This window comes from Schistocerca serialis, chromosome 1, assembly GCF_023864345.2.
Source record: "Schistocerca serialis cubense isolate TAMUIC-IGC-003099 chromosome 1, iqSchSeri2.2, whole genome shotgun sequence".
Classification (NCBI taxonomy): domain Eukaryota; kingdom Metazoa; phylum Arthropoda; class Insecta; order Orthoptera; family Acrididae; genus Schistocerca; species Schistocerca serialis.
This window is the reverse complement of record NC_064638.1, coordinates 483,428,320-483,451,558: the sequence shown is the minus strand read 5'-3', so window position 1 is coordinate 483,451,558 and position 23,239 is coordinate 483,428,320. Positions and strand designations below refer to the sequence as shown.

The following is a 23,239-nucleotide window of genomic DNA, read 5'->3' as shown; positions in this document are numbered from 1 at the left end:
GCTTACACAATAGGAACTGCAGTTAACATACCAAAATGACTTCACTACCAAGGCTAACCTATCACACCGATCGGTATGAATGATACAGAATAGGGCTCGTGATAAATCCGGTAAATTTCCATGAAAGAATGGAACATTTTTTGCACCTTCATAGTTGGTAAGCTTGATTATTCCAATGATTGAATAAAGAATTCCAACAATATACAGCATACAGTTCATTGTTGACAGCCATATGAATTGGTCAGTGTATTGTCTACGACAGAAAATGGAGGCAACAGAGTTTCGGGCTGTTACTAAACATTTTCATTTGAAGGGATAGACTCTGCACCGTACATTTACTTTTAAGTTAATGAATATGACAAGTCTTGTTCGAAATGCTCCCAGTGTAAGGAGGCCATAGACTTGTGGAAGTATGATGTGAATGTGTTTTCTGACCATGACATATGATCAGGGTCCTTTTAGGTTCCGTAAAGGTGGTCTTTCTTCATGTAAGGCAGGTGTCTACCATATTCCTCGCAATTGCGGCATGTTATATATTGGTCAGATTAACAGGAGTTTGGAGGACCGGTGAACTGAGCACAAGTGGCACACATGCTTACGACAGCCAAGCAGACAGGCCATTGCAGAACATTAGCTTGGCAACAGTCATCCTATGGAATATAACAACAGAGATTCTTACATACTTCAGCAATTGGAATGGTGTTATTAAGGAAACTATTGAAATTAAATTAGCAAGCAACCTTATACCTCGAGGTGATGTTTCTGCTGAAATTCTGCATGGAGTCATGCTCTCTCCCTTCTCCTAGTAATTACAGTGTGTGAGAGTGTTATTTTCCAGAGTGTGTCTGAAAACCAAAGTTTTAAATTCCATTGCACAGCACTTGCTCGCTGCAGTTTTGCCTTGAAAATGGCAGGGAGCGTTCCTGTTGATATCACCTGGCTGCATTCTCGTAAGTTATCTGAGTAAAGCGAGTTGTTTACAAAACAAACATTTTTTCTTGCTTTTTTTTAACAACTTATCAAACCACCCTCGTTCACCTTACACAGTACCGTGTGCATGCGCGATAGCTAAAATCAGACAGTCTACTATTAAACATGCCCAACCACTGTTCAATAGCACCTCTATGCAGCGGTTAGCAATCTATCTTAATACTCATACTGCTATTCTAACCTCAGTTTTCGATTACTGGATGTTGCCCAATGGGTCCTCTTTCATGCACAACCTGTTACTGTTTCCTCTCTATTCCATTACACTACTCAGTATTTGCATTTCTCTTTTTCTACTCCCCTTTATTTCCTTTTTGTCTCCCAAACTGCACACACTTTCGACCCATTTAGCACACACCCTATGAGACACTGACTTCTGTGCCGCCCTGGAGCAATCATCTCACCAATACACACACATCAAAAAAAGTTTTACATCACCTTGGTTCCGAGAGTTCCAGAACCTGTACAGAAAATTAGAAGAGAGATCAACATAAACATCATTTCCACCTTTTATATTGCATGTTGTACTACCATACAGCGAGCACTTCAGAGGTGGTGGTCCAAATTGCTGTAATACTCACCAGTACCTCTAATATCCAGTAGCACATCCTCTTGCATTGATGCATGCCTGTATTCATTGTGGCATACTATCCCCAAGTTCATCAAGGCACTGTTGGTAGAAATAGACCCACTACTCAACGGTGATTCAGCGTAGATCCTTCAGAGCGGCTGGTGGGTCACATTGTCCATAAACAGCCCTTTTAAATTTATCTCAGGCATGTTCGGTAGGGTTCATGTCTGGAAAACATGCTGGCCACTCTAGTTGAGCGATGTCATTATCCTGAAGGAAGTCATTCATTCACAAGATGTGCATGATGGGGGCACGAATTGTCATCCATGAGATGCGTTGCCAATATGGTGCTGATATGGTTGCACTATCGGTCGGAGGATGGCATTCACATATCGTACAGCCGTTACGGCGCCTTCCATGACCACCAGTGGCATACGTCGGCCCCACATAATGCCACCCCAAAACAGCAGGGAACCTCCGCCTCTCTGCACTCACTGGACAGTGTGTAACGCATTCAGCCTGACCAGGTTGCCTCCAAACACATCTCTGATGATTGTCTGGTGGAAGGCATAAGCGACACTCATATGTGAAGAGAACGTGATGCCAATCCTGAGGGTCAATTCGGCATGTTGTTTGGCCCATCTGTACCGCGCTGCATGGTCTCGTTGTAGCAAAGATGGACCTCACCATGGATGTCAGTAGTGAAGTTGCGCATTATGCAACCTATGGTGCACAGTTTGAGTCTTGACACAATGTACTGTGGTTGCACGAAAAGCATTATTCAACATGGTGGTGTCGCTGTCAGGTTCCTCTGAGCCATAATCTGTCGGTAGCGGTCATCCACTGCAGTAGTAACCCTTGGGCGGCCTGAGCGAGGCATGTCATCAACAGTTGCTGTATCTCTCTTATCTGCTACATGTCCAAACAACATCGCTTTGGTTCACTCTGATATGCCTAGACACTTCCCTTGTTGAGAGCCCTTCCTGGCACGATGTAACAATGTGGACGAAATCGAACTGCAGTATTGACCGTCTTGGCATGGTTGAACTACAGACAACACGAGCCATGTAACTACTTCCTGGTAGAATGACTGGAACTCATCTGCTGTCAGACCCCCTCCGCCTAATAGGCGCTGCTCATGTGTGGTTGTTTACATCTTTGGGTGTGTTTAGTGACATCTCTGAACAGTCAAAGGGACTTTGTGATACAAAATTCTCAGTCAGCAACTATCTTCAGGAGTTCTGGGAACCGGGGTGTTGCAAAACTTTTTGATGTGTGTACAATACACAGCAAGGCATCCCTTTAGTCTCATAGCTGCAGTGTCCTGCATCCCACATACTCCCTACACATATAATTATGCCTGGAATTACAAGCAATAAGGTGTATTTGACTTCAACAGCTGCTGCATAGCATGTGGATCCTTCCCACTAACAAAACTCTCTGAATGGTGTCAGTGGGAACTTTCCTGGCAATTTATCATTTGTTCCCGCACACCCCCTGCCCTCAACCACTGCTAGTCCCTGTCCTCTATTTGCCTCATTTCTCTGCTTTACTTCACCCTCACACATGCCATCTATCGCCCTGAGTTACCTGTGTAGTCTCTCTCCTCCTCTTCTTTCCCACACCCTCCCCTTCCCTCAGCAAAGCCCTCCCTAAGCTGTACCTAGAAGCCCACCATCTTGTCACCACCACAATCCTGCACACTCCCACAGGCAGCAGTCCAGCATCTTCCTCCACCACTACCATGCTATGTGTTACCCTCCCAGCTTCATATCTCTTCTGCACCCCCATTAACCATGTTACCTACACAAAGGTGTTTTTCCTGACCAAAAGGACATTTGATCGGCACAAGGACATTTGATCGGCACAAGATTACACTATTCGTCATTTGGCTTGTTCTTGCAAAAATTGTGGTGTTCACCAACCACTAAAACAGTCCAGTTTTCATATTTTCCATCTTAAGATCATACAAATCGTGAAAACATTTGGTGAAGTAGTTAACAAGTGACTGGTGCAGTAAGCTGTTCTATTTTCATCTAATGAGTTATGTTACGGAAAACAATCAGTTTTTGACAATATAATATAACAGGAGAGAGAAAATATCTACTCACTGAGCAGTGGCAGAACACATACATAAAACAAAGTTATAATTAGGCAAGCTTTCAGAGCCAGTCACTCCTTCAGGCAAAAGGGTGAAGGGAAAGGACGAGGGGTGAAAGAATAGGACTGGAGAGGTCTAGGAAAAGGGACAGATTTTGGAAAAGTCACCTAGAACCGCGAGTCAGGGGAGACTTACCGGATGGGATGTTCGCTTTCAACCCTTCTGCCTGAAGAAAGGAGCTCCAAAACCTTTCCGAATTATAATCTTCTTTTATGTGTGTGTTCTGCTGCCGCATGGTGCATCAATTTTTTATCATCCTATTATATTATTACAAGTTATATTGTAATTACTGATATAAAATTACATCTAATGTATGAGCTTATAATTGCTCACGTACAGGTATGCATGAAAGAGCGTTGGGGCAAATTTGTTAATGTCAACACATTATTATCCAAGCATAACAAATTCAGTGACTAACCAGTGGTACCATATACACACAGCAACAGAGTACTTTTGTGTGCCACGTTATATTGCATATTCACTGAACGCCACACAAAATTATAGTACATAAATCAATTCATTTAAACTGTCTTAAAGTACAATCACAAACACACATGAGAAGAATTGCAATTACAAACCACTAAAATCACTATAAAGAATAAGCTACTGCTATTCAAATAGCTATCCAATTTTTTTACAGTAGTTTTAAATTTCAAATACCTTTTTACATTTTATAACAACTGTTTGTGGAAAAATTTGCTCCAAAAGCAAAGCTGTGGAAAGAAATTTAGAAAATTAAAAGAACTCTATCAAATGTGACTTGAACCTAAATGTAAAATAAACTCAAATATAATTGCGAGGAAGAAATATGAGCTGGTTATTCCAACACGCAGTTAACATTTCTACTTGCATCAATAACTCTGTTTATCCACTGTCAGGAGAAAGATATGCTGCAGAGATTTCTTGATGCATTAATCTTACATCAGAACAAAACTTCTGTTTGAACACCAAATAATGGCCAATGTTCACAAGGATCCATCAAAGAAAGCAACAATCATACATTCTTACAAGAAAGCTCCTTTGGGATATGAGGGTGGTCCCATACGTACCCGACCCCATAAAGAAAACCAAAATTTTCGATACCCTTTTTATAATGAGAACTGTCTAACTCCTCAAAATAGCCATTAACTGCCAACATCATGTCTTCATTTGTTGAAAATCTTCAACCACCGAGCCATTTTTTTCAAGTTTGGTAACAGAAAATAATCCGAGGGGGCTAAATGTGATGAATAGGGTGCATGAGGTAATGAAACTTTAAATCATTAATTTTGGCCACTGCAATAACGGACTTGTGAGCTGGTGCATTGTCCTGAGGAAACAACACTTTCTTCTTGGCCGTTTTAGCTTGATTTCTCCGCCCAAACATTGCAAAAAGTTCACATAATACTCGCCATTGATAGCTTTTCCTTTTTCAAGGTAGCTTTCGCAACCCACGGTTGCTTGCTTCATCAGGAAAGAGGGAAGGAGAGGGTAAGGAGTCATTCCAATCCTGGGAGCGGAAAGACTTCCTTAGGAGGAAAAAAGGACAGGTATACACTCTCTCTCTCTCTCACACACACACACACACACACACACACACACACACACACACACACCCATCTGCACACATACAGACACAAGCTTGTGGAGATGCGCGTGTGTGTGTGTGTGTGTGTGTGTGTGTGTGTCTCAACATCCCAATGCTTTTGTTTGGTAAGTTACATCATCTTTGTTTTTAGATATAGTTTTCCCACGTGGAATGTTTCCCTTTATTTTACACACACACACACACACACACACACACACACACACACACACACACACACACCCAGAGATATTTTTCGATGACGACTGCCACCTCTTGGTCAGGCCTGGTACTTGTGGGATCACCCTCGTAAACCAATTCTTTTAAGTTCAACTTTGTGAGGGGAATTTTTCCTCATTTCAAAAATCAATTATTTATCTAATTATACGCCCTACAATTAATCATATTCTCAGTTCAACAAAATTAGCTACTATTCACGTTCTTTCTTGAAGACTTAATTACACATTGTCACCAGCTGCTGCCACGACAGCTCTTATGAGACTAAAAGCAGCTGCACTCTAGGAAAGATTCCAAAATTATACTGAAGTACTGCATGTTTTCCAAAACTTGCCTGAAGAGAGGAAAGAATGTAATACACATGCAAAGATGCTTACCACATTGTAATTTTCGCCATATTGTGAATTTCCAAGACCAAATACAGCATATTTCATGTCTTTTAATATACCTCTGGACAATCTGAAGTCATTCACAGCCTCTTCTAACCAGGTGTAAAACCAAGACCCTCCCTCTGGTGGTTTTCCTTCATTGTGTGTTGGCAACAGGAACACTGATAAAATGTTTCCAGTACACTGTGGAAAACAAATTTATATAATTAAGAATCATACTTGTGGATTATTATCTTGAGACCCCACATTTACTCACTCTCCTCCTTACTTCCACAAAATGTTATTTCACTTGCAGAAGTCTCTGTTTCTTGATTTAAAGAGATGTATCAAAGTAGATGTGCAAATGGCACAGAAGTTATAACAATAAAGTATTACTGTTGTAGCTGACATTGATCAATCAAAATGAAGTTACTTCAAGCTAATAAGATTTACACATGGGTCAGATATTTTTTCATAGAGGAAAGATTTATCACAACAAAGGTAACCATTTTATTAAGACTGTACTAAACACTAAAATCAATTCATTATTACACTAAAAATACAGAGCAAAAAACCAAATCACCTTAGAAGTATTTAGTTAATTTCAAGACCCACCTCATTCACAAGGTTATCTTCTGGATCGTAGCTTGCCAAATCAACTACTTTAACTGATGTATCTTTAGCTGCCTTTATCCTGTCACAAAGTTGTGATGCAAAAGCCTGAAAATAAAATGCATCCACTTTATTATAGGATTTTTACCTGTCTACATATCTAGGTTCCCTATGGTCACTAAAAATCAGATAAATATTTAACTACACTTTGCAATTATTTAGTAACACAATACTGTCACATTTAAAATATTATACAGAACACAGTAAGTAGACTGAGAATGAAACCATAGCATAATGACGTATTGCTGTGCATCAGTAACTCTCCTTGTTTCACACCAACCATCTCTCAATAACTCTTTTTCCCCCTTGCTTCATTAATTCCCATGAAATAATTTTTCCACCACAAGTAAGAACCTAATATCTATCATCCTAAATTTGGAGTCTGCTCAGAAGTCCAATATTTCTGATCAAAGTGGATACCACAAGAACCACGAACAAGTGTTTTGGGGTAACAAGGGTACCAGCAATCAATTAAGGGGTGAAAAGGGGGGAGGGGGAATCTCCCTCCCAACCCCCTCCCCCCCCCCCCCCAAAAAAAAGCAATTCATCTCAATTTGTATATAATAGTAGAAGTCAAACTAATGTGCGAATTTAAACTATTGTCAGAGTTTGGCATAGTGTAATAACTAATAAGCTTGTATTGTTTTGATAAATTTCAGCTGTTTGCAGAGTTTAGAACCCATAATTGACAAGTCATGACAACTCTGTATGTACTGATCAATCCACTGCATAAAAAGAGTTAGTGCCAAAACACAAGGTTGAAATGCTCAACTTTATTTGCTTTATTTTCAGTGAAAGAAAGTGTGTTGCAGGAGACAGTCTACTGAAAGAAATGCGAGTGATTACACTGGTGAATTGCTTACTGAATCTTCAATTAGTCTTCTTTTGCCGTTGGACAAAAAATTACCTATAATTAAGTCATCATCCTAAAGAAAGAGTTGAATACAAGATGTAAGTACCAGAAAAAAATGGGATTGTAGGTAAAATTAGTGGTACTCTGATCACAATGTAGGTGAGGCTTTTTGCAAACTATGTGGAATTGTATTTAAAAAATTATACTGATGCTGTATGAAAACAAGAGAGCATTCACTCCTCCACATTTCACTAAATTTAGAAAAGCTACTGGAAGAACGGAAACACAGGAAAAGCATGCCAAGCCGGAGAAACATACAAAAGCTGTTGCACTTGAGAACTGTAAATTACAGGGATTAAACACTCCAATTCATAAGCAGATAATTAAGCAAAATTAAAGTGTAAAGTTTTAAATCAACAAGCAGTGTCTTCTTTAATTCAAAGTCTGTATTTCTTTAGCAAAGAAGCAATCCCTTATTCAAAAAAATATGAATCTCTAACTTATAAGATAGCACTGAAAAGTGACATCAAATACATCAAGTGTGTTAAATTTCAGAGTGAAAAGTCCACACATATTAGCAAACACACTACTTCAGAATTATTAAATTGCTTTGGTGAGGTTCTAGACAACCAAAATTATACAATTCAAACAATAAATTCTTTTCCTTAGTGGCTTCATTTATCTTAAGGGCTGAAATGGGCTGTGAAACACTAAGGACACTCACTCAGCATGTGCCGTGAATTCCTGTCTCCACCTCCAGCATAGAAAGGTCATTCAGTACAATGAATAGGATGATGACAAAATTAAGAAAAGGATGGGTTGGATAGACTTCAAGTTTGTGTGAATGGTTCCAACAGAAGGGGATGAGGAACCCACAAAATTGTCATTGATGATATCATCAACAAATATGCTACAAAGAAAGCCTTGACACAATAATTTCCTGTAAATATAATTAACTGTATGCAATAATATTTTTTTATTGATTCTCATATCTTCATTCCTTAAGATGACTGACTAATATAGGCTGGTCTATTTAGCACTTACATACAATTTAATTAAATATCAGGTAATATTACTGCCATTGCTAATATTTTTTATTGTAGTATCACTAAAATTTGAAGCCTAAAACATTCCCCTCCCCTCCCATGATGTGCAATATCCCACCCAGACAAAAGTGGCTGTATTCGTCACTGAAGGGTGCAACTAAAGTACAATGGACAATTACTCAATTGAAATTATGTGACAGGCACTTACAAGAGCAAGGCAGTACAACCATTTTTCTTTACACAACAAACATTGTCTGAAAGGTGAATTGGACTTAAAATTATTTATTCAACATGTCCTGTTGACAAATTGAACCAGCAGAGCTAATACATGCTTAAATATCGCGCACGAAAACAATATTTCTATAATGTGGCCTAAAGATGCTTCACACTGATATTAAATCACTGTTAAACATACTTTCCTTACCATGTCATGTACCCGCAATGTCATCAGGTGTCAGTCTTGTGGGCAGTGGTCACAATGTTTTGGCTCATCAGAGTATACTATATCACAAAATCATCACAGAGCAAGGTGGATTACCATTAACCTTAATTCGAAGAAGTAACTGTCAGACTTTGAGACTATTCTGGTTGTCTCATCATCTCACTTCATAGCCTAGGATACAAGGGTATACAAACAGAACGATTTTTAAGCGAGCTTTGTTAACAGTGTGAAGTAAAAACTTGCTGTTGACAATGTTATGGTGGAAGTTCATAATAATGCACAACAGACCATAGTGGAACGAAACATACAAATAAAACTTCTGCAATTTGTCCTAGGTAAAATGTGGTTTAATGAAGTAGAATTACAACTAATGTTTTCCTAATAGGTTTACAAATGCATACACTTCCATGTTGATGATCTATTATTTCCAATGATTTAAAAATGCAGCACATAATCCCAAACAGCTCTATCAATTTCAATATAAAGCAGTGAATGGTTTATTTTCTCCAGTAAAAAGGGGAAGTTGCTGCTTAACACGTGAAGGCCGATAGCATTCACTTATTTTCACGTAGCCAGTCACACAAAGTTTCAAGAACTGCCTTTAAATGATTCTAGGAATATACTATAAACCCTTAAGTATCACTCACATAGGTATTGTGAGTATGTCAAAATAATTATAGAAAGCATAGCGGCATTCAAAAAAATTATTCTCCCAATGCTCAGTATGTGAATAGAACAGGAAGAACACTTTATGAACTGGTACAATGGGACGTACCCTCTGCCCTGCACTTCACAGAGGTTTGTATAATATTGATGTAAATGTAGATAACCAATCATGAAGAATGTAAAATTGTGTCTGGTAGATCACTTACAAAAAATGGTTAAAGTCATACACCTTGAGAGCACATTATAACCTAACTCCAAGTAATTTTGGGAGTAAGTTAAAGATTCCACAAAATCTTTAAAGTCTTACCAGATCAGCCACATCATCTGATAAAACCAAGGACAGGTAAGCTAGTAAACTAACCTCTGCCAGACTGTCTGGATATAAAATACGATAGTTAAATTATGGTGTGGTGTACTGTAATCTAGACATGACAGCAGGACTTTTTGTGGGAAGGCTCATCCAACTACTACCGCACACACAGCTTGCTACAAAAAGTTTGGTTAATTAGACAATAACAAAGACTTTATAAACCAAACTGCTTCTACAAGTTTTTATTTATGCCCAATAAAGTGGGATGTCCACAGTGTGGTGGGAAAAAAAACTGAAGACCAAATACAATGAAAACTAGAACTTTTACTGGAGAGGAACAGAGCAGAGAGGAAATTTAGATGTGAACTTTATTGCAAACAAGAAAATTAAAAAAAAAAAAAAAGGGAGCAAGCTTCATCCGGACTTTATGTGGAGGCAGTGGCACAGAGTGAAAATGTGTGCCAAACCGTGATCTCCTGCTTACTAGGCAGTTGTGATAACAACTGCACAATCCAAGCATAGTGTTTATCGAAACTGCGTGGACATCTCAGTATGCCCTTCGCCGACCCACATTCTCATCTATACCCAGGCCACTCAAACTTTGCACTTGACATATGCATTTCAAGTTGTCAGAGTACAAGCTTAACAAGTGAAGAACAAGAAGATGAGGTGCTTGGTGTGGCAAACACTGCTGGTCATGGAGTCAAAGCTCCTGTGTTACTGGCTTTGTTTGATGTAAACATAAACAACATGCATTGTGTATGGTTTCTACCATGTGCTTGCATTGTACTGTGCTTTGGTTCACTATGGTTTAGAAAATTCTGATACTCTAGAAAACTTCGTTCATCTAGTGACAATCCTTTGAGTCAAGGTGTGCCGCTAGACAGTGAGGTACTTAAATTACTACAGAAAACTTGTGAAGAAAGAATACACAAATATTCATGGATAACCATCAGTTCCTGCTGATAAAGTTGTGGAATGAACATCAAAAGCTCTTGGAATTAATGTAAGAAAAATAGAAGCAAGGCAGTGTTCTTGCAAAAGCTGAAAAATGTAGACGTGACACATTATGATTCTGAGTCTTGTGGATCGGATAATATATTTTTATACCACAGGAAAGAAGAAAAAGCACTGGTGCAATTCGCAGCCATATTTATGCTACAGCAGGAAAGACTACCAAAGCAAAGTTACTAGTGTTGTTAAAAAAGGACTTTTCAGGTGTGGGAAAAATGTCACTAAAAATTGGGCTGCAAAGTATGGATTTCAGTTACAAAGCACTAGATGAACATAAAGTCCTGTTAGAAAATGCACATATTGTTACTGTTTAAAACGCCTTATTGCACAGCAAAGACATTTATTTCATTTATGTTTGTGATGATGACCATGAAGATTGTTTCGGCGCTGATTCTGACCACAGTGATGATGGCGAGCTGGATGGAATAGCATCACTGTTGCCGTAAAATGGTGAGTGAAAAGCCATGAATATCTGTTATTTATTGCATCACTGTCATTATAAAATGTAGAGCTGGAAGTTACAATCTCAGTTATTATTTATTTGGTAAACTATGTATCAAATTGTTTTCAAGATATCAATCATCATCAAATAATTATTTTCTGTACTTCTTTGTTACAGTATCGATAGTGTGTCCTTTGCTATGATTATATTTATATTATTTATTGTTTACTTGCTGTCATTGCGGTATCAAGTCAAAGTTAGTTTCTTATACACACTGTCATTCTTAATAGTTTACAGTTATGAGTGGAACGGAAAACCATATCTGCTATGTGTGGACTACTGTTGCAACCATCCCCACTGCAGCACAGCCAACCTAACTTGACATAATGTGAACTGTCAACAGTAATGTTTTGCCGGCACAGGTATTGCGCCACCTGTCAGCAGTCCCTGTCCATGTCCTCCATGCTCACTACTTTGAGATTCCTGCAGGTCTAATGTGACTGTGGATTCACAATGAAGCTGGCAGATTCATGGACCATCGAGGCAACTCAATTATTCGAATGCTTCATGGTCGTTCTTTCAGACACGTCTGCAGAATCCGCAGCTGTGATACGTATTCTGAAAATTGAAAGTGGAGAGGAGAGAAATGAAAGGGAAGGGAAGGGATTCATGATGTCAGCTACATTGGGACTTCACTAGTGATCCATCCAACTTACTAGAAAGTTTCATTAATCAGTGCACCACTTGGATGTAGTGTTTATCGCAACTGCAGGGACTATCTCAGTACATTTGTTGTGTCCACAGCACAACTCCTGCCATGTAGTCCATCTTTCTGTCACGTGCAGCGTGTACGTTCAGCCTATATATGTGCAGCGTGTACGTTCAGCCTATATCAAGGCAAAACCAGAGCAATGAGTTCTTCATTGGTCTTCCACAGATGCCGCTAGTGCTGACCACACAATATTGCGTGCCTCCATCACATGCAACAGTAAGGCAGAGGGATGAAATTGCTCTCGCTAAGAAGTCAATGCGCGGATGCACGATATTGTTAGGTCGCGCAGCAAACACCACAAATTCCCAGTATCAACCCAAGTGGCTATTTAACTCTCACCCCAGCAAGGTACCAGCAGTCTTGAATCAGCAGTCTACCACCTTCATAAAGTCTCCAGTCCACGGGTATAGCAGCCGCCATAGTCACAATCGCTCAAAGATGACAGTAACAGACTTAGATCTGAACAGTGTTTACTTCTGGCAAGTGACTATATTGTGTACCGAAATTAGTCTCAGTCAGCCAAAATTCGAAAGAGTGTTGTACCTGAACTGGAAGTTATGGTTTTGTGTTGTAATAAAAGAGAGTTCATTAACACTGTGAAGATCACTTGGTAGTGATTTTCGCATAAGAATTTTAAACCTACGCAGCACCCATAGTCAACCAGTAACTTTGAATGGACAACACCAGTCACCAGCTGCAATAGAAGACAACATACATTACTGGCAGTTGATACAGAAGTTCAAATCCGCTCAGAACCTGCAGTCATTAAGAGAGTGTACCAATGAAGTATTTCACATCTTCGATGGTATACAGCACACAGTATTATTCTATGTTTTGCTGAATATGAGTTTTCGATTTTAATGAGAGACAGTGATCATTGAGGGTGTTGATACCATTATACTATGAACTCTGTAACTTTCTGTGCTACATTTAGTACTGGAACTCTTCTTCACTACCTTGTCTCGTCAAGTTTGTCTAGGAATTCTGGCTGAGAATACTAATCTGTGTTCAATTAATTTCAAGTAGCGTAGCAAATTCACTACACAATACAAATCTTACACACCTTGCAGTTCATTCTATCCAGGAAAATATGTTACAAAGGCTAGATGAATGGAACCAACAGCAAGGGGAAATCAAGGGATCCCACCAGCATTACACCCCATTTGTTGGGGCAAAGGAAACTTGGCACAGCTACATATCTAGACCTGTCCAACACTTCACTACACACAGGATAACGGTTACAAACGAGCTTTCTTATTATCAGGGTGTATACGTGGACAAGGAAAAAATATTCCCGGATTTCCCGGTTAAAAATACACTTTCTCCCGGGTGAAAATACACTTTTTTCCATGTTAAGTGACAGTACATTCTTATTCGGCTCTGTAAAACTCATCAATCCTTCGAATGTTTATGGTTTTATATACCGGAGTAGAATTTCCCCACGCTTTAGAAAACGAAACTCAGGGGGAAAAATACGTTTTCAAAGACCTTTGATGTGCAGCAACATGTACGCTGCATATTTTAGTATTACGAAGGTATAAATTCGAAATCCACCAAACACTGCACATCACTTTCCGAAGCATTGAAATCGAGATTGCAATGCGCTTTTGTAAGCCACGTGATCTCGCCAGCTGATGACAGCATAGGACACATGATGTAGTCAACCAATAGCAAGATCACTGTTACGTAGCGTGAACACGCAAATAAGAAAAGTTAATGGTTTAAATTAATATACATAGCATTCACATATCATATTGGTCTCTAAGGTTAATAAGTTGGAAGAGAAGCTAAGCTTCCACATATAATGTTGATCTTTTTTGCGCTTGTTACACTTTAAGATACATCACACAAATTTGCCAGTAAAATTTTTAAAAACGACGTAAATGTCTGATCTTCTGGGCTCAAAATTCTTCTAACTGGTCGTCCTCAAAGAGTTGATTTTTAAATGAGAGTCAAACGCTTTGTGATTTAAGAAATTCATCGTACATTCTCGCACATAGCTCATCTTACGTAAAAGGAAATCTGCTTTCAATGTAACGCTTTTTAAACTACCATTCGCAATATTTTCCCGCGACCTGTTAGAAATAGGTTCGTTTCAGCAGTTGCAAGAGAGCGTCAGATAACAAGCGTCACCGCGCTTGGGCAGCTACGATGATGCAGGAAGCCCATATCTTCGTACGTGTAAAACATTGAAAGATCTTAAATTATATCATAAAAGAAACAAGACATCAGAGGATACTTCAAGAACGTTGAAATTTTGTGAACCATACTAAAACGCATAATTTGGCTGAAAATGCACATTCGTATGTAAATTTTCTTGGAGTACCAGTACTGTATTATCTCATGTTTGGTTCTTTATTATGGCATAATGCCATACGTGCACTTGAAATGCAGCGAACAGTTGAAACTGGCCAAAAGCATGAAATTAAACACTTCATTTCAAATAAATTGACTGCCTCAACAGAAAGATTAATAAAAGCCAAATCTCTTTAACAAACCGGCAAAAATAACTTCATTGTTCTGTAAGGCGATTAATGTTTGACTGTCAGAAAGGTGGAAATAAAATCTGAAACTAATAACACATTTTAGGCTTCCGTAATTACGTGAACACATTTTAATTCATTTGATAGCTACCGGCCACAAAAATCCGTTTTGATATCATTTAATGTTAGGGCAATAAACGAAGAGGAAACAACTAAAATCACTAAACGTAAACACAGGTCACATGGAGACGACCCACCTCCTCACCACAACTCAGACTGCTCTGTGCATCAGTCCCAGATTTACTAATTTCCGAAATGGGGCAATATTAAGTAGTGGCGCCCAGCCACACTTCTGTAACCAGAAGTGGGAGAAGGTACTACTCATACGAGACTCAACTGCGCATGCCCAAGAGTCCGCCCACAACTGCTCAAACGAATCTAATTTAAACAGTTGTCACGCCACGCTCATCGGAGGCAATTTGTTGTTGCAAAGCTTTGCACATTCTTCCTAAAGCCTTTGACACACTCTGCTGTTGGCAGATGCTTGTATGAGGAGCACTGTTTTGTTGTTGTGTACGGCGCATTTCCTTTGCAAATTAGATTTTATTTTCGTTTTTTTTCTCTCATTCGTGTTTTGTTGCTGCAATATTATTCTGCAGTAGCGGGATACAGTAATATCCTTTGTTAGAGTATTGGTTCTTACCACTCAAAGTCACAAAAATTTAACTGAAAATTAAAACAATGAAAAATTCCCGGAATTCTAAACAATTCCCGAGTTTTTCCCAGTTTTCTCCTGGATGAAAAAATTCCCGGGTTTTTCCCGGATCTCCCGGTTGTCCCACGTCGTATACACCCTGATTATACAATCCTGTAACTCTTACCTAAGGTTTGGTGCAGCAGTTGCTTCAGAATAAAGACCCATACATTTTAGGTTATGCAGAAGTGAAGGACAAATCCACTGAATATTTTGAAAATAAAACTGTAGTGGTGGCATCATACAGATAATCTCTCAAGGAATGGTTAGCCATGCTACAAGGTCTCCCAAGTATGAAGTATGAAAATCAGGACTGTAATCTTTCCTACACCAATTCAGCGGTCAGGCACATGCTTGTCCATAATTTTCTTCACACGGGGTACCACAGCCATATATTTGTCAAAAAGCATTTTCAAAGTTACCATCTATATAAATCTTTAAAATGCCTTGACGTGCTTATCATTCATACACCAGACTCAGGGTTTCAGAATTGCCTTATCAGCTTAAATAACCCAACATCGATAGAAAGTTTATCTGTGCAGATTCTTGAACAAACACAGCAAATAGAGTGTGTTCTCAGCCACAGAAGAACCGAGGTTTTTAAGATGGGCTTTCATAATAATGGGGGATGGTCCACACTATCAAAGGAGTAAGTCAAATTTCATTGGAAATCAGCAACATAAAGAGAAGTTTTGTGCTGCAAGTGTTTCGTTACCCATTATAGATGGTCATGTTGTTATATAAACATGAAGTGTTTACACTGCTGGAAAAAAAAAAGCAGAAGGCACAGGTCTGTCTCCAGGAACTACATTGCACTGTCTGGCACTATTTGCACAGACGACACTGAACATACAGAGGACAACTTTGAACATAGCATTTACAGTCTTTTTGTTGTGCCTATCTGTGATCCAGCATCTCTGCTATAGGGCGAGTAGCAACTATCATTTTCATAATATTATTTAATTGGATAGATAAAAAATCCACTCACCAAGTGGCAGCAGAACACACACATAAAAGACAGTTGTAATTAGCAAGCTTTCGGAGCCAGTGGCTGCTCCTTCAGGCGGAAGGGTTGAAGGGTAAAGAAGGAGGAGCCACTGGCTCTGAAAGCTTACCAATTACAGCCGTCTTATGGGGCCTAACAGCGAGGTCATCAGTCCCACGATTCTGACCTGACTCACAGAAGTAAGAGGGGTCCATTAAAAGTGGACAGATCCAGTCAGAGGTGTCAAACAATAAAACAATGAAGTGAAAACACAAACAGTAAAATGCAGAAAATGTGAGACCAAACCTCAAAATGGAAAAAAGAGTGGTCTTTCCACGGGGGAGAAGTCAGGGAGTCCCAGACCAAGACGACTAGAAGAGAGACCCCAATCCCAACCACCCTGCCCCTGCTCCAGGAGTAAAGCAAAACCTTATGTCTGGAAATAAAAACCACTTTCATGGAGGAAACTGAGGACCAGTTCAACAATATGTGAATTGTTGCTATTATTGAAATTAAGGGATCTGGAAGACTATAGCACAATGGGCAAAAAAAGGGAACATTCCAGCATTATGTGAGACACTTTTAGTCTGGCTCCACAACCACATTGTGGGGGTGGTTCGATATGCAGGCGGAAACAATGGGCGAGCCTGGTATGACCAATGCATAGATGGAATAAAACAGTGGACTCCTCCTGAGAGAAGTGGAAGAAGAGTGCCAAACTGCAGTAGTCATTCCATCTTTGGGCAAAGAGAGATTTGACATAGATCCACATATCTGCAGCTGAAATCATGAAACAGAATGGAGTTAATTATCTGGTTCTCTAGCCAAATGGTCAGCCAGTTTATTCCGTGGGGGTGCCCACATGACTTGGGACCCAGAGGAAGACAACTGAGTAGGCAGTACGGTCAAGGGCAGAGAGAAGGTCATGGACAGCAGAGATCAAAGGGTCACGAGAGCAGCATTGGTTAATAGCCTGCAAGCTACTCACTGAGTCAGTACAAATCAAAACACTGTGGAGGGAAGCCTGAGAAACAAAATTGAATGTTCTGTGAATGGCTAGAAGCTCTAATGTCAATAAATCACATGATGCCGGCAATAAATGGCATTTTAAGCCAGTAGGAGACGTCGAAGCATGTCCCACCTTACCTACTGTCTTAGAACCATCAGGTTAGAATATGGTGGGCACTCCATAATTCTGCAAAGATAGCACGTACAAGACACTGGGAAACTATAGGAGCGACAGAGACCTCAGGACCCTGGAATACATCAGTCCTAATCTGTGGTCTAGGCACCATCCAAGGGGGATGTGGGAGGAAATACACAGTGCACATTCCAGTGAGTGGAGATGGAATGCTGATGGGGGAAAGTGAGATTTATTCCAACCGGCAATCTCACCCTTGGGCTGTTGTGGGGAGGGAGACATCCCTCATTCACAAAGAGGACAGAGTACACAGGATGATCAGGGAATTGGCAAACGGCGATCGCATAAGGAACCAAGAGTTGGCTGTGTCTGTGGACAATATTCAGAGATTGGTGGAGGTAACAGACACTGGGACATTGCCAAGATGATCACATGCATGAATAGTTGCAGACTGGGTGGTAGAAACAGCTTTGATCAACAGGGAAACAGACTGAATCTTACTAAGAGATTCCCCTTCACCACACTTGTCCACGATATTCTCCACAAAAAACAATGGCTTTGTGGTAGTAAATGTGTACCCATCCAACCTAGTACAGACGAGATCGCAGGGAACGTGTTTCATCCCACTATGGTAGTGCCTGGCCCTCCTCCCCTGATGTAGCCACAAAAGAGACGGCTGCCAGGTCGTATGAAGCAGCATTCAATGATCTTTCACCTTTTGAAGAAGCAGCTGTTTGAGAACAGCCAGATTTTTGCAGCTTGATATGCTCCATGCACCAAGCACCGGTCCTGACATCACCCACTCCAATCAGGGGCTCTCCCCATGGATGCCACCCAGCCACAGCAACGACCGCCTGGTATGGCGTCTGTTGCTGGGAGTCCTGGTGCTCCAGGAAGACAAGCAACCATTCCTTGGCATGCATGGAGGGGTATGGAGTTGGGAGGGGGACAGTGGTGTGATCCCTGAGTTGTCACAGGACTCAGCCACATGAGTACATTACATCCCCACCACACTGACTGGCTACATGTGCTGGTGACCTAGCAGGTTGGAGAGGGGGCTATAGTGGGCAAGGAAGAAGGGAAGGAAGGAGGGAGAGGAATCCATGCTGTAGATACTAGGGAGGGAGTTCTTCCCCAAATGGCTCGCACTGAAAACAGAAAACTTACAAATGGAGATCAAACCTCAAGCAGGGACCTAAACACCAAAAAGGATGAAAGAACATGCAGAAGGAACAAAACTGCAAGCAATACAGGGATCCAGGTGGATAGCCAGATCAATATAAATTAGAACAGAGAGGGAAAAAGAGGGGGCAATGAGGAAGGAGCGAAGATAGGGAGGGAGGACAGGGTGAAGGAAAGGAGGTCAGGGAAGAGAGAATGGGGAACTCGTGAAAGAACCGTGAGCCCCTGGGGGCAATTTTAAGTCAACACAGGATTCTTGATATTATGATGATTCTTTTGTCCCTTACATCACCTTGTCTATGGGGAACAACCATATTAGTAGCTGTGCAAGAAAAAAAAAAGTGTTTTGGAAGTGGATGCCAAGGTCTCCTACTCTGAAATACAGTATGAAACGAAGGAGTGGTATCCTGGGAGTGTGGTATTTCACCTGAGCAAGGTGATGTAAGTCATACTAAAAGGAGAAGGGGATATACAACGTGTGGATTATCTCTTATCACGAGTTGACACTTTTTCTCCTTCCAGGAATTATAGCTCTTTCACAGTTTCAGGAGACAACACCTCTACCGTGGAAGGAGAAAAGGGAGCAAGAGAACCACGCAGCCTACCAGTGCCAACACTGTGTCACCATCAGAAACAATGGACTTAAGAGCCCATCACAGACAAAGTAGAGGCCACAAAAGTGGACCTCATTCACCAACAACAGTATCAGTGGGGCACAACGTGACATACAAAACAACCCCTCCCGAATAGGCTACCCCTCTGTCAAAGGTGGCATGCAGGTTTGGCCTACATCAAGACAAAGCTAAAGCAGAGACAGTTGGCAACTCTGCAGAGTTTGCTAGCAGCGGCCTGACTACCTTGCGCATCCCTATCATATGCACCCATCAGGCAGAGGGATACCATCACTCCCCCTAAGAAGCCAATGAGCGGGTGTGCGATATTCAATGGCCACAGCTACTTGTACGGATTTCCAATAAATCATTTGGTTGTGGTGTTTCTGACACTCCACTACTGATCAACATTATGCACTAACATGCTCACATTCTATTCAGGCACATTTCTATGGAGAGAGGACAGCAACTGATACGAAAAAAATGTAAAGTGGTAAAAGATGACATTGGAGAATTTAAATGCAAATGTATGACAAAAAATAGTGAATGATTCAATAGTGGGAAACTGCAGAAAAAAACACTCATGGTGATATGTTAGTAGACTGTGCAGAATAGAACAATATTTCATAAAAATTTAAATAGAAAATTGGCTTCAAAAAGTCCAAATTGAAGTAATACTGAAATTAAGTAAATCAGTCAGCACATAAACCCTAAAGCACTTCATGATAGCATGGGATCACAGATGCTTGAGATGTAGTGTAAAAATAAATGCATAGCAAGAGGGAAACAGGCTGGAAGACAGAAACATGGATTATGAAAATTTAAGAAGAGAGAGATACAAAATATAAAAGCTAGCAACTTTCTCAACTTCTTCAAAAATAATGGTTATACAGATGTAAATTGAAGTGGAAATCAGTTTTAACAAAAGTACTTATGCAAACACTAATGCTGTTTCAGACATGAAGAAAGCAAAAGAAAAGAATATCTTAAATGGCATAAGGCCACAATAAAGGCTGATATATTTGTTTTCTGTATCTACTCAAACAGGATTTTTCCAGAAAACTGTGACTTAAATGGTCTTATTAATGTTAAAAAGATCTAGCGTGCAAGGTTCGTGCAACCGGTAGCACTGCGGGAGGTGGCACAGATCTTGCATCTCACCGCACTCTTTTAGAACATCTGTTTCACCAAGGAGCCCACTTCTCCAAATTGTTCTTCCAGTGTTGCACAGTTTGCAACAGTGTAAGGGAGCTCCTAGCTCTTCTCCTCTTGAGAGGATGTCTGTTTCTCCATTTCTGTCCTCTGTCTTTCCACCTAGCGCTTCAAATGGGCACCCAAGAGAATCTGTTCTTTGTCTCTCCGAACAAACTGCAATCTGTGCACCAAGTAGCTTAAGTTGGTTTCCATCCTAATCCTTTCCACACCTGGAGTAATGTTCCAGTGTACATGATAGTGGTGAAATGACAATGATCCAGTAGAATTTCTGCATTCACGTTTGCTTCAAGCATTCTATTGAAATCTACACAGACTCATTCGCTGTGTTGTCAACTTACATTGCATGCATACTCGACAGTAGATACAAAGTGCTGTAACTGACTTCATTAACAGTCATGGATCAGTACCTCATGTTCTGCTGTCACTGACCTGATAACATTGTTCATGGCTCAGACTTTGGCTTTGGTGTTGATGCAATACTGTGAGGTTGTCATGGTACAATCCCACAGTTGTGCATTTCGGCTGTGAGCAGTGCCACAGTCATTCGATTCTCCACATCACATTTCTCTGATACTGAGGTGAAAAACTCATGTCTCCATCTTGCTATGGCTCGGAACAATTAAAGAGTAGGCGAAAGTCTGACGGAAACAATGCCATGAACAGGGTCAGTTGAGGTGGCATATAATTTAAAACACACGAAGAAATTGCATAATTATTTCAAGCACCTCTTTTTTAAATGTGTGGGTAGTTCAAGAGATAAATCAGACGTAGAAAGTTACTCATGAGAAATAATGAGGCTTCAGAAGTAATGCCAGGTGAGTTGTGTAAAGTTGCTTTGAAGTATGAAGAAAGGTGACATGCCAAGATAGAGTAAAACGCCTATTTTAAGTGTTCGTGTGGTCCAAATTTAAAAAATGCAAAATTGAGGAAAATGCATAATCAATAAAAACATTAAAAAACCCCAAAACATGAGCAAAAACATAAAACATATGTAACTGATATATACGATTAAAAACTGCAATCCTCTCCAATACACTGAATAAAATCTATATAAGTGAAAGAAATTAAATGTACAATAATATGTTTATACAACAATTTGTGGTAATGAGTTTCATCAGTTCTTAAAAATCATACATGTGTAATAGCAAGTAAAAACTTGAAAAAATTGAAAATAGTATCTGGGTACAAGGTAATCGAGCTATTTTCCGACATGCTACAACCACACAAACAAAGCAAAAACTGATGAACTAAGCCAAAAACTGTGACGTACAGTGAAAGGCTTCGGAATCTAACGCATGGGAGTGTGTTTTCCTTCTGTAGCCAATGGCAGTTTGGCATACCCTGTTGGCACGAGCACAGTGACCTCTAGTGTATCCAGCAGGCGGGCTCATTTTACATGTGTTAAAAGCCCCTTTTATATGATCAACTTTCTTGTCTCAATTGACTACTTGAGATAAGTGTGTGTATTGCAGCGACACTGGCATATTATTCCCGTACTGAGTCTCACCTGTTTTGAGTGATCATTTTCATTTACACATCAGTGTCAAAATTGCAGGTACTGTGAAAGTTGTCTGCTGTGGTGTTTGACATCTGTATGATTAAAGTGAGGTTATGAAGGATTATCCTTTATATTGAAAAATCTAAATACTGTAAAAAAATATAGGAAAATTTGTTACAACAAAGTTTATTAATGACAAAAGCAGCTACTATCTTGTCAAAGGTCATGTCGTAAATTCTTCACATGCCTAAGAACTTACAGAACAGGAAATGTGTCATATAAACATTTCAGAAGTTATAAATTTATTTGATCAAGAAAGTATATGCTTGCAAACACATCAGACAGTATGTAGAATGCAGTAAAAAGTATCTTTTCTTTACCTTTAGTACCTAGTCATTTTGTCACGTGCCAAATAAAAATGAAAATTATTTTTTTCATCCAGTAATTCTGTGTTTTTCAGTGTTGAAATAATTTTCATTGAAACACATTTATTTATTTACATTCATATCTATACACAATACGGGTTCTTTCTCTACAAAATGTAAACACTTTTTGCTTTCAGATATTTCGTCTCTCCATTAGGAAAACACTAGTGGGCAAGAACACCAGCACCTTGTGGAACTTTTCCGTGTGTCACAAAAACAAAGCAAACAACACACAAAGATTAAGAAAACATGAGATCTCAAAATCCGTTTCTCTAATAGCAGTGAACCGTACATCTCCATCCATACTCCGCGAGCCACCTGACGGAGTGTGGCGGAGGGTACTTTGAGTACCTCTATCGGTTCTCCATTTTATTCCAGTCTCGTATTGTTTGTGGAAAGAAAAATTGTCGGTATGCCTCTGTGTGGGCTCTAATCTCTCTGATTTTATCCTCATGGTCTCTTCGCGAGATATACTTAGGACGGAGCAATATACTGCTTGACTCCTCGGTGAAGGTATGTTCTCGAAACTTCAACAAAAGCCCGTAACCGAGCTACCAAGCGCCTCTCTTGCGGAGTCTTCCACTGGAGTTAATCTATTATCTCCATAATGCTTTTGCGATTACTAAATGATCCTGTAAGGAAGCGCGCTGCTCTCCATTGGATCTTATCTATCTCTTCTATCAACCCTATCTGGTATGGATCTCACACTGCTGAGCAGTATTCAAGCAGTGGGTGAACAAGCGTACTGTAACCTACTTCCTTTGTTTTCAGATTGCATTTCCTTAGGATTCTTCCAATGAATCTCAGTCTGGCATCTGCTTTACCGACAATCAACTTTAT

General features: G+C 39.9%; 1 protein-coding gene across 2 annotated transcripts in view; it reads right to left on the bottom strand.

Moving 5' to 3' along the window:
- Positions 1-23,239, bottom strand: part of LOC126473661 (S-adenosyl-L-methionine-dependent tRNA 4-demethylwyosine synthase TYW1-like) — a 90,366-nt gene that overhangs the window by 58,036 nt on the left and 9,091 nt on the right. For both annotated transcript variants that reach the window (XM_050100897.1, XM_050100905.1), the window contains exons 3-4: positions 6,504-6,608; positions 5,898-6,092 (exon numbers count right to left, since the gene is read on the bottom strand). In XM_050100897.1, coding sequence (XP_049956854.1) covers positions 5,898-6,092; positions 6,504-6,608 — 300 coding nt within the window. The remainder of the gene's footprint in view (positions 1-5,897; positions 6,093-6,503; positions 6,609-23,239) is intronic.